The sequence below is a fragment of the Canis lupus genome, chromosome 22, assembly GCF_048164855.1.
Source record: "Canis lupus baileyi chromosome 22, mCanLup2.hap1, whole genome shotgun sequence".
In the NCBI taxonomy this organism is placed as follows: domain Eukaryota; kingdom Metazoa; phylum Chordata; class Mammalia; order Carnivora; family Canidae; genus Canis; species Canis lupus.
Window position 1 is genome coordinate 14,357,352 of NC_132859.1, and position 20,381 is coordinate 14,377,732.

General features: G+C 35.9%; 1 protein-coding gene and 1 pseudogene across 3 annotated transcripts in view; one reads left to right on the forward strand and one right to left on the reverse strand.

The window, feature by feature from the left end:
• The window catches only part of ATR (ATR checkpoint kinase), a 91,108-nt gene that overhangs the window by 21,725 nt on the left and 49,002 nt on the right, over positions 1 to 20,381 (forward strand). For all 3 annotated transcript variants that reach the window (XR_012014834.1, XM_072792413.1, XM_072792414.1), the window contains 6 exons: positions 246 to 431; positions 7,421 to 7,513; positions 9,720 to 9,850; positions 12,633 to 12,776; positions 15,488 to 15,581; positions 16,742 to 16,867. Coding sequence is in view for 2 of the 3 variants with exons in the window: in XM_072792413.1 (XP_072648514.1) it covers positions 246 to 431; positions 7,421 to 7,513; positions 9,720 to 9,850; positions 12,633 to 12,776; positions 15,488 to 15,581; positions 16,742 to 16,867 (774 nt within the window). In the remaining variant the exon portion in view is untranslated. The remainder of the gene's footprint in view (positions 1 to 245; positions 432 to 7,420; positions 7,514 to 9,719; positions 9,851 to 12,632; positions 12,777 to 15,487; positions 15,582 to 16,741; positions 16,868 to 20,381) is intronic.
• Positions 6,087 to 6,402, reverse strand: LOC140614434 (large ribosomal subunit protein eL36-like; annotated as a pseudogene).

Here is a 20,381-nt window from a genome sequence, read left to right on the forward strand (position 1 = left end):
AAGAAAACTGGGACTTCCTTTTTAAAATTTTACTCGAAAATAAAGTCTGATCACTTTTCTTCATTACTAGCTCATTGGAGACCTACCAGGAGAAAATGAGATTAGAATCCTTTTCCAATGCCTTTTTAAAAATACCATTAGTAAATCTTGTCAGATGATCTAGATCTTCTGATTTACTGATAGTGTGTTAACAATATACTTATTTCGAAAAGCCTATTTTTTTTTTTAATGTGTCTTTGGATTAGAATGAAACAGAAATTGAACTGGGGAGTCTATTGAGACAAGATTTCCAAGGATTGCATAATGAATTATTGCTACGTATTGGAGAACACTATCAACAGGTTTTCAATGGTTTGTCAATACTTGCCTCATTTGCATCTAGTGATGATCCATATCAGGGCCCCAGAGAGATCACATCACCTGAACTAATGGTAAGGAGTGTTTAAACGGGTTTTTTGTTCGTTTTTTTTTTTTTTTTTTTTTTTTGCCTTTTTGTAGCTTAATTATGAAATTGGAGAAACAGGTATTATATGCATTTTCCAAATGCTAGAGATTTATTTAAATTTCAAATTGGGATTTTTATTTTGAAAAGGTTAATGATTTAAATCGCATGGTTACAGCAAGGTATTAACATATATTAGTGTTGAAAAATATGTATTTTGAAGTGATTGTAGATTTTATTTTGTCACTGGGTAGAACTGTTCAAATTAACTTTTTTTCACTACTTTTTAACTATAGATTAGAATATACATTTGTGACTCCCCCCACCCCCTACTCACATCTGCCTGTTTGGCCCAACATACTAACTTTATAAGTTCTTTTTTTTTTTTTTTTTTTTTTTATGATAGTCACACAGAGAGAGAGATTGAGAGAGAGAGGCAGAGACATAGGCAGAGGGAGAAGCAGGCTCCATGCACTGGGAGCCCGATGTGGGATTCGATCCCGGGTCTCCAGGATCACGCCCTGGGCCAAAGGCAGGCGCTAAACCGCTGCACCACCCAGGGATCACTTTTTTTTTTTTTTTTTTTATAAGTTCTAACTATATTTAAAATCCATTGTTGTATTTGAGGGAGTTAGAAGATCTGTTATCCCTTTTATCTTTTCCTATCTTAAGTTTTTATGTGTAATCACTTCTTCATGTGAAAAAATATATATAAATCTTCAGGCTTACTATTTTTTTTCTTTTGATTGCTCTAATTCCTTCAAGAGACTCAGAGGGCTATTAGCAAAATATCTTGTGAGGTTTCTATCTCTTTCTCATTTCCCACGCATTCTTTGTTTTAATCTAATTCTGTTCTATTTCACTGAAATTCTTATCCAGGTCAAAAACAGTCTTTCTGATGTCAAATCCAATGGTTACTTCTCTTTTCCTATCTTCTTTAACCTTTCAGTAATGTTCAATACAACTGACCATTCTTTCCCTTGTGGCTTATGTCATACCACACTTTTTTTCTTTTCTTTTCTTTTTTTTTAAACTGCTCAGTCTTTATAGGGTCCTACCCTCTTTATCCTTTAAATGTTAGATTGATTCAGGACTATGTAATTGAATTTTTTTCTCTAGTGACATTCTCTCCTTAAGGGAGAGAGTATCTAGTCTCATCTGGTCCTTTGCTTAATATGGTTTATATTTTGATGACTTCATAGTTGTGATTTCCATCCAGACCTCTCCTGAGCTTTGGACCTGTGGGTTTATACAAGTTAGGTCCTGGCAGGAAACAGATGGCTCACATAAATGTTTTACTGAAAATAATTTGAAGAAAAGGCTATTTTCATTGTCATGGGCAAAGTTAAGAGAACCAGTAGGGAATGTTAAGGAACATAGGGACTAGGAATAGCAGAAATTTTAGGCTCCCCTTAGTCCTGGCCAAGGAGAAATGGTGTTACCAAACCTAGTTGAAAGCTTAGAGCCATGGTGCAGGGAGAGAATTGTCATTGTAGAGCGATGTGGACAGTGCCCGAACCACCTCAAAACCCAGAGGGAGCAGGAATTATAAATCCCATGCTCTCTCCTCTTGATCTATGTTCTCTGTGGTGCTTCCTGTTGACTGAATTCATTGGGAAACCAGTTGAAAGGGATCTTGAATAATGAAATCTGGTTAGCCTCCCAGGCATAGAGCACGGCAGACAATGGATCTGAAGGTGAGAGGGGTTGACAAACTGTCCAACTTTCTCTTTGTCATCTCTACTTACCTATCTTTTATGCATCTCAAATCAGTCCAACATAGCATGTCTATTGGAAATCCTTATTTTCCCTCCTCAACCTGTTTTTCTCCTAGTCTTTCCTATCTCAGGAAATGGAACATGTCTACCTAGTTGCTAAATTAAAACTTGGGAGGCATTCATGAACCCTCCAGTTTCTTCATCCTTTATTATTAAGTGCAAATCCTAGCAAGTCTATCTCCAAAGTATATTTTTCAGTCTCTGCTGCCACTCCCCTCTTATAAGTGACCAACTTCTTTCTCGGGGACAGCTGTAAAAACCTCCTAACTTTTCTCTCCTTTCCCACGTCTTTACTCAGTTATTTATTTACACAACATTTGAAGTGTGTTTTTTTATATATATAGCTTAAACTCATATCGTTCCCCTGCATAAATTCCCTTTATGATTTTCATTGCTCTTAAAATCTATAAAACTGTATGTGGAGTACCTTTCCACCTTCATTGTGCAACTCTTTTCTTCCTTGTTTCTTTTGTTGTGTGTTTTTTTTTAAGACCATTTATTTTTTTTGAAGTTTCTCAAAATTTTATTTTATTTTTTTAATAATAAATTTATTTGTTATTGGTGTTCAATTTGCCAGCTTACAGAATAACACCCAGTGCTCATCCCGTCAAGTGCCCCCCTCAGTGCCCGTCACCCATTCACCCCCACCCCCCCCTTCCCTTCCACCACCCCTAGTTTGTTTCCCAGAGTTAGGAGTCTTTATGTTCTGTCTCCCTTTCTGATATTTCCTACCCATTTCTTCTCCCTTCCCTTCTATTCCCTTTCACTATTATTTATATTCCCCAAATGAATGAGAACATATAATGTTTGTCCTTCTCTGATTGACTCATTTCACTCAGCATAATACCCTCCAGTTCCATCCACGTTGAAGCAAATGGTGGGTATTTGTCATTTCTAATAGCTGAGTAATATTCCATCGTATGCATATACCACATCTTCTTTATCCATTCATCTTTCGGTGGACACCGAGGCTTCTTCCACAGTTTGGCTATTGTGGACGTTGCTGCTATAAGCATCGGGGTGCAGGTGTCTCGGCGTTTCATTGCATCTGTATCTTTGGGGTAAATCCCCAGCAGTGCAGTTGCTGGGTTGTAGGGCAGGTCTATTTTTAACTCTTTGAGGAACCTCTACACAGTTTTCCAGAGTGGCTGCACCATTTCACATTCCCACCAACAGTGTAAGAGGGTTCCCTTTTCTCCACATCCTCTCCAACATTTGTGGTTTCCTGCCTTGTTAATTTTCACCATTCTCACTGGTGTGAGGTGGTATCTCATTGTGATTTTGATTTGTATTTCCCTGATGGCAAGTGATGCGGAGCATTTTCTCATGTGCGTGTTGGCCATGTGTAGGTCTTCCTCTGTGAGATTTCTGTTCATGTCTTTTGCCCATTTCATGATTGGATTGTTTGTTTCTTTGCTGTTGAGTTTAATAAGTTCTTTATAGATCTTGGAAACTAGCCCTTTATCTGATACATCATTTGCAAATATCTTCTCCCATTCTGTAGGTTGTCTTTTAGTTTTGTTGATTGTATCCTTTGCTGTGCAAAAGCTTCTTATCTTGATGAAGTCCCAATAGTTCATTTTTGCTTTTGTTTCTTTTGCCTTCGAGGATGTATCTTGCAAGAGGTTACTGTGGCCGAGTTCAAAAAGGGTGTTGCCTGTGTTCTCCTCTAGGATTTTGATTGAATCTTGTCTCACATTTAGATCTTTCATCCATTTTGAGTTTATCTTTGTGTATGGTGAAAGTGAGTGGTCTAGTTTGATTCTTCTGCATGTGGATGTTCAATTTTCCCAGCACCATTTATTGAAGAGGCTGTCTTTCTTCCAGTGGATAGTCTTTCCTCCTTTATCGAATATTAGTTGACCATAAAGTTGAGGGTCCACTTCTGGATTCTCTATTCTGTTCCATTGATCTATGTGTCTGTTTTTGTGCCAGTACCACACTGTCTTGATGACCACAGCTTTGTAGTACAACCTGAAATCTGGCATTGTGATGCTCCCAGCTATGGTTTTCTTTTTCAATATTCCCCTGGCTATTTGGGGTCTTTTCTGATTCCACACAAATCTTAAAATAATTTGTTCTAACTCTCTGAAGAAAGTCCATGGTATTTTGATAGGGATTGCATTAAACGTGTAAATTGCCCTGGGTAACATTGACATTTTCACAATATTAATTCTGCCAATCCATGAGCATGGAATATTTTTCCATCTCTTTGTGTCTTCCTCAATTTCTTTCAGAAGTGTTCTATAGTTTTTAGTGTTCTATAGTTTTTGGTGCCTTTCTTCAGTCTCATTGTTAGTGTATAGAAATGCCACTGACTTCTGGGCATTGATTTTGTATCCTGCCACACTGCCAAATTGCTGTATGAGTTCTAGCAATCTTGGGGTGGAGTCTTTTGGGTTTTCTAAGTAGAGTGTCATGTCATCGGCGAAGAGGGAGAGTTTGACTTCTTCTTTGCCAATTCGAATGCCTTTAATGTCTTTTTGTTGCCTGATTGCTGAGGCTAGGACTTCCAGTACTATGTTGAATAGCAGTGGTGAGAGTGGACATCCCTGTCGTGTTCCTGATCTTAGGGGAAAGGCTCCCAGTGCTTCCCCATTGAGAATTATATTTGCTGTGGGCTTTTTCTAGATGGCTTTTAAGATGTTGAGGAATGTTCCCTCTATCCCTACACTCAAGAGTTTTGGTCAGGAATGGATGCTGTGTTTTGTCAAATGCTTTCTCCGCATCTAATGAGAGGATCATATTGTTCTTGGTTTTTCTCTTGCCGATATGATGAATCACATTGATTGTTTTATGAGTGTTAAACCAGCCTTGTGTCCCGGGAATAAATCCTACTTGGTCATGGTGAATAATTTTCTTAATGTACGTTGGATCCTATTGGCTAGTATCTTATTGAGAATTTTTGCATCCATGTTCATCAGGGATATTGGTCTATAACTTTTGTTGTGTTTTTTAAACAACAAGCTTTCTCAAGCTTTTTCCTGCTTCAGAGTCTTTGCCTTAGTCTTTTTACTTGGAATAATCTCTTAGATCTTTCTCATTCTTTAGATCTCAGAATTTTCTGATCACCCTATCTAAACTCTCACATCCCAGTTCTTCCCTATCATGTGATAATGGTATTTTCCTTATAGCTTTTATCATAACCTTATTTACATATTTATTTCATATCTTCTATGAGTCTCCCATGTAAGCTAATAGGAGGAAAGTGTCTTTGTTTACTTTGTACAGCTGTACCTGGCACAGGGTTCTAGGCATACTTAATAAATATTTGGTGAGTGGTAGATTAATGAACTATTGTTTAAATGCAAGAGCTTTAAAAATAGAATGTTGACAGACTGTGAGTGTCATATATATCTTCATTTCTTTTAAGAAACATGGACTGGAACCATGCAATTAGGAATTGTGGCTTGTTAAGCTTAAATTGAGTCTTAATTCAAATCAGAAGTTTGCAAATTAAATGTAGTTTTAGGCTTGACAGATGATTCTCTGTGCTTGGCAAGAGAAAAGTTTATCCCAGTATCTAATCTGGAGAGACAGGTTGAACACCTCACTTACTCTCTAGTATGTGCTAATACACACCTTCCTACCCTTCTCCCTTTGGCAGTATAGGTAATCTGGAGATCCCTAAATCAGGTGCCTCAATATCAAGCAATGTAACTTTCTTCTAGAGTTCAAAGATACTTTGCTACTCCTCCCCAGCTCTTTTTCTTGCTCCCTTTCTTGCCCGTATGTAAATATTTTGAATATTTTTCTTTGCAGAGTACTCACATTCCCAGTTTATAATAATATTAACAACTTAACACTTTATTCTTTTTTTTCCCCCAAATTCCAAAAAGGATTTATTACATACAGAGGAAAGGGGTTTAATCCTTCTTGGCTGCTGCTTTCCTCCTGGCTGCTAGGACATTGCTCAGCTCTTTTCTCTTCCTCTTGGCATGAATGTGTGTCCCCACCCTTTTCTTGATGATCTTGAGGGTGCACTTATCCTTGGAGACCTTGAGAGGCTCCACTGCATGTCACCGTAGGGAGTAAAGCTGCACACCTCTCATGTCGTGTCCCGTGTGAACTTGATGTGCTTGATGAGGTACCTGTGACTGCTGCTGTGCCTTGGCCTGCTGTTGTGCCTAGTCACCTGTGGCCCTTGATGAGGCCCATGGCCACAGAGTAGTACAGAGCCATGGCTGCCGCTTCTCAATGCCTTCTTCAGCAAAAGCAGCACATTACTATATTATTAGTGCTTAATGCATGTTATTTTATTTAATCTCTACAACAACTCTGTGCAATAGGTCTTCTCATTTTATAGACTCAGAGGAGTTAAATAACTTAGGGAAGTAACTTAACCCAGCATCACACACTGGATAAGTCAGAATTGGGATTCAAACCCTGGTTTGGCTTAAAGCCAATACTCTTTCCTCTAGGATCATCTTATGAGAAAGACTTAATCCTCTTCCCTTCAGGAGACCCAAAGTGCTATGGTCAGTGAAATGTGTTGATTTCCATGGCCTTGTTACCCCTCTACCACTGTTGTCTCAAAGGATTTTGACCCTTGAGTCAGACCATTGTTCTGGCAGGTTAGTTTTTCCTTTGTAAGTACTCTTTTCCCCCCTCATCTTGGCTCTGAATGTTCTAGATAAGGACAGTTACTTTGTCTTTATCCGTTCTTCTTTTTTTTTATTTTTATTTATTTATGATAGTCACAGAGAGAGAGAGAGAGAGGCAGAGACATAGGCAGAGGGAGAAGCAGGCTCCATGCACCGGGAGCCCAACGTGGGATTCGATCCCGGGTCTCCAGGATCGCGCCCTGGGCCAAAGGCAGGCACCAAACCGCTGCGCCACCCAGGGATCCCTCTGTTCTTCTTCTTAAGTATTTTCTTCACTCTGGGTCCTTATGTGAGTCAATCCTGAGGATCCCATGCCAGCACATTTCATAATTCAAAAGCTCATGATTTTCTCATTGTAAAATACTGTTTAATCATATTTTGTCAGGGTGTTTATAAACCAATTTCACTAATTTTTAAAATACTAGATGTAAAAATATACTTTTATAGAAAAATCTACCAAATGCTTATTACTTCCAATGTTCTATCATAAATAATATAGAAATAGAAATGATGTTAAATAAATTGTTTAATTTATGAAATTTGATCTTTGTAAATATAATATCTGTTTTATGTTTTTTTTTTTTTTTTTTCACTAGGCTGATTATTTGCAACCTAAGTTGTTGGGCATTTTGGCTTTTTTTAACATGCAGTTACTAAGCTCCAGTGTTGGCATTGAAGATAAGAAAATGGTAGGTAGTGATGATAAATGGCAAAGTTTTAGAATTCATATAGAATACATAAGGGATATGACTTCTGCTTATAGCTACAAACATTCAAAGATAAGAAATAATCAAATATGTGATATTCTGAATCCTTCTATTCCTTTATAAGCTTTTGGGAAGTCTAAAAAAAGGAATTATGTCACTTACAGTGTTTTTGTTTATAAAGCCAGTTTTAACCCAAACTGGCTTAAAAGAATTTATTGGCTTTGTGACTAAGTGTCCTTAAGAATAATATAGCTTTGAGTATAACTTGATTTTGAACACAGTGTTCTCAGAATTTATCTCTTAGCTCAAATTCCCCTGGATTGGCTCTATACATAATAGCCAGGTGATGACCCCAATTAGCTTCAAGCTCATGTCAGCACATCACTTAGCTCAGTGGGGAAAAAAAAGACCAGCATCTCTGATGGCTCAAACAAAAGTTGCGTAATTGAGTTCATTAGTCCAAATTGTTGTGTTGTAAGTCATGGCCCATGCTGGGTTTTTTTTTGTTTTGTTTTGTTTTGTTTTGTTTTTTGTTTTTTGTTTTTTTGTTTTTTTAAGATTTTATTTATTTATTCATGAGAGACACAGGGAGAGAGGCAGAGACACAGGCAGAGGTAGAAGCAGGCTCCATGCAACGAGCCCGATATGGGACGCGATCCTGGCATTCTGGGATCACGTCCTGAGCTGAAGGCAGATGCTCAACTGCTGAGCCACCCAGGTGTCCCCCAATGGCGTTTTTAAAAACCAAAAATGTTAGCTTACATAAAACTGAGTAACTTCAGTATTTGTCACTTTTTGTTTATCTTTTTTCTCTATCCTTTTTTTTATTTTTATTTTTATTTTTATTTTTTATTATTATTATTTTTTTAATTTTTATTTATTTATGATAGTCACACAGAGGGAGAGAGAGAGAGAGGCAGAGACATAGGCAGAGGGAGAAGCAGGCTCCATGCACCGGGAGCCCGATGTGGGATTCGATCCCAGGTCTCCAGGATCGCGCCCTGGGCCAAAGGCAGGCGCTAAACCGCTGCGCCACCCAGGGATCCCTATCCTTTTTTTTTAAAGGATTATATTTACTTGTTTGAGAGAGTGAAAGAGCAAAAGCAGGGGGATCAGGGAAAGAGAAGCAAGCTCTCTCCCGGAGCAGGGAGCCCCATGAGTGGTTCTATCCAAGGACCCTGGGATCATGACCTGAGCCAAAAACAAACGCTTAACAGACTGAGTCATCCAGGCACCCCTGTCAGTTTATGTTTAACTGCGTTTGACACAGTGAAGTTTAATTATGACTGCTGTAACAGTTGATCACCATTGGAAATTTTTGTCCATAGATTAGGATGGAATTTTAGACACTCATTAAGTTTCCATTGCTTCCCATCTCTGCAGTCAGTAAAATTATAGAAAAAAATCTATGAGAGGAAGCTTTTATTTCAGTATATATTCTTCTCTTAATAAAGGAGCCAAGAAAGACATAAAATATTAAGCTATTTTCAGAGCTGATACTTATTCTGTTGGTGTCAACTGGTAATTTTAATCTTCCAGACAATTTCTATTCCATCTCTATGGAATCTTTCTTATTATTATCCTGAGTGAGAGAACGATCTCCAATCTAAGAAAACTATAGTTTGTGTTTTAAACCATAAAAAGCTTGTATGTTTTGGCACATAGTTAAGGTTGAGTAGAGAGTTTCTTTACACTTTCATTAGAACCTAGAGCTGTTGATACAAGTCTGATTCTATGTTCTACACACAATAAAATGTATATTATTTTGTGGGTATGTCATCAGTCTTATTTTACTAAACTTGGTTGTTTTGCAAAATTCAGAGCATCTTGAAATTTGTACCATTAGGACAGAAATGCATGTGTTGCATAATAGTTTGGGGATGAATATAAAGAAAACAATAGGTATTATATTCTTAATAAATTTGAAAATTATTCTTCTAGAGGGCCATGAGGACAAAAATAACAAGTTACCTTCACAAGAAAAAACACACCAGAACTCAGCTTATATTTCTCAAATTCATAATTCTTACATAAAAATCTGAACAAAATGAACTGGCCAACATTTAAACATTGTGTTGCCAGAGAATAGGTACTACTCTGAGATGTGGGTAGGATCTTGTCCTTAGGGTCCATCTACTCCTGCTGACTTGTTTATAGGCTTTATTTTAAAGCCCTACTTACTTTATAGGCTTTGAACAGTTTGATGTCTTTGATGAAGTTGATGGGACCAAAACACGTCAGCTCCGTGAGGGTGAAGATGATGACCACACTAAGAACTGGCCTGAGATTCAAGGATGATTTTCCTGAATTGTGTTGCAGGTAGATTCTAAATTCATTAGAATTTTGCATTTCCCAGTAGCACTAACTTGAATTCTTACCTCTTTGAAGGATTCAGACTATAAATAATTATGATAAAAAGGATATTTGTATCGAAAGGGAATGTGTTTACTTGTTTAAAGACAAACTAGTACGAAATCTTTTAACATATTGGGAAGTAGAGTAGTATAATGAATCCCTCTATACCTATTTTCCAACCTCAGTAGTTCTCAGCATTGCTAATCTTATATTAATCTACCCTCCTCCACCTGTTTTATTGTTAGTTGGAATGTTTTAGAGAAAACTCCAGTATCGAATCATTGTACTTGTAAACACTTCAGATGTATCTAATGGATAAGGCATTTTAAAAAATACAACCATAATAAATTACTATGATTAGCAGAATTAATAGGAATTCCTTAATATCATCTTAAACTCAGTCTATATTCAGATTTCCTCAATTGTCTCAAAGATATTTTTCCCAAAGGTGTTGGTTAATTTGAATCGGAAAACAAATAACATGCACGTGTCACATAGTTGGTTGTTTGGCCCTTACATAAAATCTCTTACAAACAGATTTCCATCTTTAAGATCCTTCCCTACACTTCTTTTAGGCCATTGAGATTTTGGCATGTGGGATTCCTAATTTAAATTAATATGATTTTAATATTACTTCTAAAACACTCCTGAATGCAGTTTAAGCTTCTTGAAGGTCCTTTATTTATTTATTTACTTACATATTTTTATTTTTTTTAGAGGTCTTTTTTGTCCTTAGACTGTGCTTATTGGAAATGGAGAGTCAGAATAACATGTATTAAAGTTATGTGGAGTAATTCTTTCCCGTGTACATGTGCCACCAACTTGATATTCAGTTAGGTTGTTTCAGTTTGTTTAAAATTTTTTAATAAAATATTTATTTGAAAAAAAAAATAAAAAATAAAAAATAAAATAAAATATTTATTTGAGCAAGAGACAGAACAAGAGCAGGGGGAAGAGCAGAGAGGGACAAGCAGACTCCCCACTGAGCACAGAGCCTGATGCAGGGCTCAATGCAAGGCTGAATCCCAGGACCTTGAAATCATGACCTGAGCTTACATCAGACGTTTAACCAACTGAACCACTCCTCAGGTGCCCCTACTTTTTAAAGATTTTTAGAAGTCGCTTTTTCCCCTTTTTAATTTTAAATTTATGTAAAACATAAACATTTAAACATTCTGATTTGTGAATCTAGCTTTCTTTTTTTGACTATGATAACTTTTTCTTAATTTTTGCATAATTCTCCCCTTTTTAAAAGTAAAACAAATGCATACTTTTTTTTTTTTTGAAAGATCTGAATTTTTTACTATTATTATTCCAGGAAATGTTACACTGAGAAAATGATTGGGAGAATACAAATAGAGTCATTAAAAACACTGGCTACATATCTACTGCATTCAGAAGTATGTAAAACAATTTAGTTATATTGCAAAACTGTAATTCCTTTTCCTAACAAAGCATTATTTTATTTTGTTTTTTTTCAAAGCATTATTTTATAAAACTGTAGTGTTGTATTGATTCTGTTTTAATGCAAAATACTTATATATGTAATACAGTATAAAAGTAAACTGTGGGATAGTGCCTTCCACAAAGGGATATATTAAGGCGCTTTAGAAATATGCTAAAATGTTGACCCAATTACTTTTTGCTTTCCATTAAAACAAATGGGCTAAATAAATGTTTCACTTTAAATACCAAAGGTGGGCAGCCTGGGTGGCTCAACGGTTTAGCGCCGCCTTCAGCCCAGGGCGTGATCCTGGAATCCCAGGATTGAGTCCCATGTCAGGCTGCCTGCATGGAGCCTGCTTCTCCCTTTGCCTGTGTCTCTGCCTCTCTCCCTCTCTCTGTCTCACTCTTGTCTCTCATGAATAAATTTTTTAAAAAATCTTAAGAATAAATACATACATACATACCAAAGGGATTTTTGCTTATTAAAAATTTCTACAGTACCTTAGGTAACAGCAGGGGCAATATGTAAAACTTATCACACTCTATTCTCTAATTTCTAACATATTATTAAGTCAGAATAAAACACACACAGTTTCCACTCAAAATTTTGCACTTTGCAACAGCAGAAGGTAGTACCTTTTTTAAAAAGTCAGTATCAAAGTGACTTCTTAGTCATACATTCTATAGTTCCTATTATAAATAAGGTAGAAAAGATACAGGAATAGGGCCTTCTTTGAATGTCACTGGACAGGGACACCTGTGTGGCTCAGTGGTTGAGTGCCTTATGTACAGGTCATGATCCTGGGATCGAGTCCTGCATTGGGCTCCCTGCAGGGAACCTGCTTCTCCCTCTGCCTCTTTCTCTGTGTCTCTCATGAATAAATAAATAAAATTTTTAAAAAATAAAAAGAATGTCACTGGACAGTACATAATAGTATCTACAATTACATAATTATAGAACACGTTTTATAAATACTATTGATATACATAAAAAGGGGGTAAGTATAAGGAAGAGTCACAAACTTATTTTAATAAGTCACAAACTTATTTTTGTATTAACCTTGCCCAAAAAGGTAACATATTGTAAGCTCTGTTTTTTACCTTGCTTTTTTGACTTAACACATGAGAAAGATCACTCTATTTACATATAGAGTATTGATCGTTAGCCATTTTTACAGCTGCCTTTTATATCTTATTATTTGTACGTATCATTGTTTGTCCAGCTAATAACTCATTGGTGGGGCTTTACAAATAATAAAAACAAATGTGACATTTAACTTTTATTTGTTTTTTCACATAGAGCTTGGGATTGCTTTGTTCGTTGCCTGGATCATGCTTATCTTGGTTCCCTTCTCAGTCATGTGATAGTAGCTTTGTTACCTCTCATACACATCCAGCCTGAAGAAACTGCTGCTATATTTCACTACCTCATAATTGAAAACAGGTATTTATTATAACTGAAATTAATAGTATAGATAGCAACTTTTTATCACTGTATATTTATGTCTCAAGGTATTAGGATTACTGCTGGTAAGGTGGAATTGTTCACATTCCTTTTAATTTAGAGTGCATCAAACAAAAATAATTGGCATAAGTCAATACAGACTGAACTGATAACTATTTCAGTTGTGACATTGATCCACCATAAATATATTTAAAACATTATTAGATCAACATCTGAAAATTATTTTTAATCAGTTTTGAAAAAAGTGAGACAAACTTTACCTTTCTTTTCATACTTAAAGGCAAACAGTTGAATAGCATAATAAAGGTTAGCAGGGATGTTCACGTACTTTCTATAACTTACCTTAGTTGAAACCCTCATTACTTCATTGCATTGGCCTTTTAACCAGCCTCCCTTCCTTTAGGTTTTTATCACATTTCTTCATATTATTCATATTTAAAAGCATCCCTTTGATCAGTATTACTCCAGTATATGGAGACATTCTGTGATTCTCCAGTTATAAACTGATGAATTCAACTTGCTTATCTTGACATTTAAGTCTTTCCAAAATCTGGTCACATCTTATTTCTTAAAATCTTTTCTTAAGATTTTCCAAAAATAGGCTGTGCTGTAGCTTACTTGGACTGCTCCTGGAAGAACATATGTTACTCTCTTCCATTTTTGTATTTCACACTGCTTTTTAGCCTGGAATGTGTTTCTATACATTTTTAAATTGTTTCCATGTTTACACTTAACTGTTCCATGTTTTATTTCCTTTGCTTCTGAAAAGTTAGGGTTTAAGTACTACCTATTTACCTGCTTACCCACCCATACACATACTACTGCTAATTCCGTTAATCATTTTCAGTAACTATCTAAGCAGGGAGAAAGTACAGAAGAAAAGGTTAAATTTATTTAACTTTTATTTTTGATATTTTAAATAAGATAGAACAACATAATCACTGATCTAGATAACTTTTCAAATACTTTTGGATTATTATGTAAATAGTGTATCTGTGCTTTTTATTATACAACAATTAATCCTCTACCTTTTCATATAAAAAAAAATTCTCTTTCATTTAGTGCTAGTTAGAAGACCTTAAGCCCCCTGAATGAAGAAAATCTTTCAGCTTCCCTATTGTTATATCTCTAGTGTCTAGCACATAATGGGACATGATAGTTGCTTAGTATATATTTCTAGCATGAGTGAAGACTAGAATTTAGAAATGGATTGCTGGGACTCAGAAAGATTAGAATATTTGAAGCAAATTAAAAATTGTGTCCTCAATAAGAATTACTTACATATTTTTCTCTAAAATTTTTAAAAGAGAATTTGTTTTAAGGTTGGGTTAGGCTATCTATTGCTGCACTGTGACCACTCCAAAATCCAGTGTCTGAAAATGACAAGCATTTTTATTTACTCATAATTTTATAATCTGGAATGGATTCAGTTGGTAGATTCTTTGATCACTGGTATGGCTGCAGTCAGCCAGCAGGTAGACTTGGCTGGGTTTCTTTCTCTTTCCTTGTAGTCTTAGAACCTCTCTCTTTTCACGTAGCCTGTCCATGTTGGTAACCAGACTTTTTATGGTGATTTAGGACTCTGATGAGCACAAAACGAGAAGCCAGACGTTTTTAACACTTTAGACCCTAACTTGGCACAGCATTTCCTTTTGCACATTCTTTGTGATATAAAGCAAGTCACATACCTAGACCAAATAGAACGGAAAGTAACTATACATGGATGTGTGTACAAAGAAGTATAGTTTTATTCGGGGCCACCAACATAACATACTGCAACAGGTGATTTCCTTAGATTTGATTATTTGCTATTATTAATGACTATACATGGTTAGGAAGAATATTTTTCATCTCATTAATCCACTAGCACTTTTTAAAACTTTTTTAATTATTTGAGGCAAAGGGGCAGAAGGAAGAGGGGGAGAGAAAATATGAAGCAGGCTGTACTGAGCACACAGCCCTACCTATCAGGCTCCTTCTCACAATCCTGAGATCATGATCTGAGCTAAAATCAGGAGTCAGAAACTTAACCAACTGAGCCACTCAGGTATCCTGAGCCTCCCCCGCTTTTTAAAAGTTTTTAGTTTTAAGTGATTTCTATACTGAATATGGGGCTCAGACTTATAACCTGGGATCAAGAGTCACATGTTCTGGGACGCCTGGGTGGCTCAGCAGTTGAACGTCTGCCTTCAACTTAGGGCATGATCCCAGGGTCCTGGGATCAAGTTCCACATCAGGCTCCCTGTGCGGAGCCTGCTTTTCCCTTTGCCTGTGTCTCTGCCTCTTTCTCAGTGTCTCTCATGAATAAATAAATAAAATCTTAAAAAAAAAAAAAAAAGAGTCACATATTCTACTGACTGAGCCCACCAGGTACCCCCACTAGCACTTTGTTGTTTTTATTTTTTTAAAGATTTATTTTTTATTTATTTATGAGAGAGAGAGGCAGAGACACAGGAGGAGGGAGAAGCAGGCTCAATGCCGGGAGCCCGAAGTGGGACTCGATGCCGGGACTCCAGGATCATGCCCTGGGCCAAAGGCAGGCGCCAAAACAGCTGAGCCACCCAGGGACCCCCCCCCCCCACTAACACTTTGAAGTGTGAACTAAATTGGCCTTAGTTTGAACTTCTGCTTTATGTTTTTTTGGTACTCATACTCTTTGCAAATAATTTTTTTTTCCAATTAACTATTAGGGATGCTGTACAAGATTTTCTTCATGAAATATATTTTTTACCTGATCATCCAGAATTAAAAAAGATAAAAGCAGTTCTACAGGAGTACAGAAAGGTATTTAATTTTTTATTTATGTCTGAGGAGATCACTGATACAAAACTGTCCCCAGATTCCAATTCATTGAACAGAGATTCTTCAGAATCATATCTGTGGATAAGAGTCCTATTCTGATGGCTAATTTTTGGCAATTAGATAATCCTATCACAAATTATGATTTTTACAAGGAAATTTTAGCATTTAGATCAAGATGTTACTGCATTACATAGAACAGAGAGCAAAGAATATAGTACTTGGGCCTTTACTTCCCATGTCAATTTGCCCCTACTTATAGTCCCCCAAAGAAGAAGCTACCATAGCTTTATGCCCTAAAAAGCTGTGGGAGGATTCTAGTTATGTTGTGCTATAAATCATGGGATGAAATGATCAAATCTTACTGACTCCTGAACTTTAGAAGGGGAGTAACTTAAAGTTCTATTGTCTTGAAGTCCAGTGAATTCTCTGAATTTATGAAAGTATTAATGGTGATTCCAAAGAACTTTAGGGCAGAAAGTGGGACCTGATCTTTGGTGAGAATAGCAGAAGTATTTACTGCAGTCCCTGAGATTGGTTCTGAGGTCTTTATTTCCTTTTTTACTGGGTGACTCATCATAGTCATAAGAAAGTAATCCAAATAAAGGATGAATTTATTGATTTGTGTAATCTATAGATTTGGTTCAAGTCCTTTGTAAAAGTTAAGGGAAATTTGTATTTCTTACCAAGAAGCATTTCTTTTAGATAAGTGGATTCTTATTTGATCAGAATAAAATTTTTCTCCAAGTCTAAAGACTTCAGAATGAAATCCCTCTCCCCAAGAATTATTAAAAATGACATATGCTATATGAAGGAAGAGATGGAAAATTATTATTTCTTTATTTTTCACCTTTAAAAAATTTTAAATTCAATTAACATATAACATATTATTAGTTTCAGAGGTAAAGTGACTTATCAGTTTTATATAATACCCAGTGCTTATTACATCATGTGCCCTTCTTAATGTCAATTACCCAGTTACCCTATTCCCCCTAACCCTACTCCAGAAATTATTTTTTAAAGCCACTTTTAATTGGGGTATAGTTTACCACTTTAATAGTAACTCTATAGGGAATCCAGACCTTCTGAAATGGTTTCTGAAATCCTTAACTGATAAGGTGTATCTCTCTGTGTTCTTTATATAGGAGACCTCTGAGAGTACAGATCTTCAGACAACTCTTCAACTATCCATGAAAGCAATTCAGCATGAAAATGTAGATGTTCGTATTCATGCTCTTACGAGCTTGAAGGAAACTTTGTATAAAAATCAGGTATATTAAGATATAATTGAAAGGTATAGAAAAGAAGGATGTTTAGGCAGCCTGGGTGGCTCAGCAGTTTAGTGCTGCCTTCAGCCCAGAGCGTGATCCTGGAGACCCAGTATTGAGTCCCACATCAGGCTCCCTGTATGGATCCTGCTCTCCCTCTGCCTGTGTCTCTGCCTCTCTCTCTCTCTCTCTCTCTCTCTCTGTGTGTGTGTCTCATGAATAAATAAATAAAATCTTTTTTAAAAAAAAGAGTTTAAAGAAAAGATGACAGATTGGTATATTTGCTTGAGATTCATTAGGTTCAATGAAAGAAGTGCTTTTTATTTTACTGATATTGTCAGACCTGATTTAGAATCACTAATCCATGAGATACTTTTTTAGGCTGAAAACCAGCGATGTGCAGAGATTTTGTTGTTGTTTTGAAGGGTCATAATTTGACAGTTATGTTTTAGGCTATTGCATCTTCCTGAGTAGGGATATATATGTGTGCAGCAGCAGCAGTTCATGTGTCTTCTCACATAATTTCCTTAGATATCTATCATATAAAATCTCAGTAATTTTGCCATTTTATATTTTGACTAAATTAACTTTTAGTTTTAATGAAACTAAATTTTTAAGTTTACTTTTTCATGATGCCAGTGAACTTTATTCTTTTCTTTGGCAGTGTACTATAGATAAGTGATGACAGTGAGAACTGGTATTCAAAATACTAGATCACTGTAAAGCTATAAAATAGAAAAAAATTACCTGTGGTATTTGTTTTTGCATATCAAGACCTTACATGATAGCATGTGGAACCCTAAAGGGAATTTCAAAACCAGGTTGTTAGTTTACATGATAGAAGGAAGCATTTATTTAGGACGAAGGATATATGTGATGGTAATAAATATATGCTTCTGGGTCAGTGAACTGTATAACCAATGTGGGTAGCAGCTAATGTGGATATGGTCCTACCACAGGTGAAGAGTCCTAAATCTCCTCAAGTGTAAGTTTTATGTTGTCCTGTGAATCTACATTATCAGTGTTACATCCTCATTCTCTGCCCTACACTTACTGCATTGAAACTACTGTATGCTTACCCCTTGCCCCATACAGACCTACTTGGATTTCAGGTAACTTAAAGGACTTCTGGCTTTTTATTTTAATATAGGGTTTTATGAATAGCAAAGGATCTCTCCCCTTGGCCTAGAGGTTTCCTGGGTTAGGTATTTCAAAGCAGATGACATGATCCTGGGCTAACATAAGGAAACTTTATATTGATTGTCACCTCTTAGATATAAATGGCTAAATCTGAGAACTCAAGGAGATTGCTTATATTCTTAGGGAAAAGCCACAGCTGCCCAACTTTGCTACCTATGTCACAAAAGAAAAATCATATCTGGTAGTACCCTGACAAGTCTTCCCTCAATGTAAAGCTCCAGTGCTAATAAATTAGCTAGGCAGAGTAAGGAGGTAAGTGTACCCCCAGGAGTCTTGAAGGTCAGATAGAGTCTGAATAAGGTGTGTAATGGCCATAGATTGTTATAGGCTATTTTAAAGTAAGGTTTAATTTGGTTTAGATCAATATATAGCTGGATAAATTTACTTTAGGTTACTAAGGAGAAAACTAAAGGCAATGGTTTGGAGGAGCCAGAGAAAGTAAGAAAAGAAGGGAAGACATTCAGAGACACATGTCTTCTCAGCCATATTCCCACACACACTGGCCTAAAACACCTACAAAAAAAGAAGGAAATCTTTTATCTCCTAAGTTTGAGAAGAAGGTAATGTCAGTGTTGAAAGCAATTTAAGTTCTATAATAGTTCTGTCCAAAAGAATTTTCTATGAGGATGGAAATGGTCTGTATCTGTACTGTCCAGTCATAGCTGCTAGACACATGTGCTCTCTTGAGCACTTAAAATGTGTGATTAAAGAACTGGATATTTAATTTAATTTTGCTTTTTTAAATTTAAATAGTTTCATGTGGATAGTGGCTATCAATTTAGACATTGCAGCTCTAGAAGATGGCTGACCCTATAGCAACAGGAGAGCAAGAAACTGAGGTTAGAAGTCAAAGGGTCTTTGTAGTGAGTGCTGTGAGAGTCCATGAAAGAACAAATGCAAAAGATATTCTTTTATAAGTTCAGATCTTAACCAGAGGGAGAGTAAAAGATAATTCAGGAGTAAATTGAAAGGAGGCATTTTAAATAATTAGACCTAAAATTGTATAATTAGTATAACTGACTAAAGAAATAATTGGTTATACTGTAGTGGCAAAGTAAACTCTAAAAGATACTGTGACAGTTAAGATGATGGCTGCTGTAGCCTTGGATACTTGATTGTTTTGATGGACTGACCCTGCAAAAGCCCTTTTCTAATGGGTAAGTCCCCAAAGGGTCATTGACAATGAAAGAAATGACAGTTTATACTCCTTACTTTTAAGGAGGAATCTACATTTTCCAAGGATATAAACAACACCTAAGGTCAGTGGATAGCAGGAAATTTTTATTTCTATGTCAGAAAAATCAGACTGTAGCTCAAACTGAGCAACCATATAATCTCTTTCTGAAATTGATGCTACTCACGTTGAAGTGAATCTCTATGGTAAAATCCCAGATGGGCAAGTTGTGTGTATTGAAGCCAAAATAAACTTTGATGCTAATGCAGAATCCTTATAAATATTAAGACATATTTGCTAATGTAAAAATCCAAAAATAAGCCCATTGAAAATAGGCTGCTAGAGACCTCCACGTTATACTAGGATAATATTGGATGCCTGAATCTGAATCTGTACACACCATCCAAAACATAAAGAGCTAACAAGGAGAACAAATAAATCCATAATCACTCATATCTTCAACGTATATTACCTTAAACTGCATTTATTGCTGCCAACCTAAAATGATCTTTTATTTTAGTTTTAGCATGTGAGTAAATGTTTGTTATTTCTTATATTAGTTTTGCTATTTATTGATTATTAGCTCATTTTTTAAGTATACCTGAATTAATCTGTAATGTTAAGTGATTGACTTTTAAAGATTCTGAATGAGATCAAACGTCTGTTTATTTTTCTTTTGAAATGTTATTGTAACTTGAATCGTAGTTTTAACATGGAGTTCAAGATGCTCATGTATGCTTTACTTTTGCTAGAAAGAAAATAGTATAAATAAACAAAGGAGTTCTAAAGTATCACACAAATATCTAATTTCAACTGCCTTGAAAATAGTCTCTTCTTAACAGATTTTCATTACAGCATCCTCAGGAAATTGATGGAAAAGAGATTACTTGAACCAATGTATTGTTTTCTCATCACCATGGAACCCTTTCCCATTATTTTTTTCTCCTTCTCTGCTGGTTTCATATATACTTTTCAGTCTTGTTTTAAGTAACAGCTATTCTTTGTTGACTTATTTACTTAAGTATCTGTCCTCTGTCCTTGAAACATTACTCTGAGTTCTTTTTCATTTTCTTGATTGCTTCCTTACCTTATAAATATATTTGTTATTGTACATATCGTAAGATATTTTAATTATTCACTTAC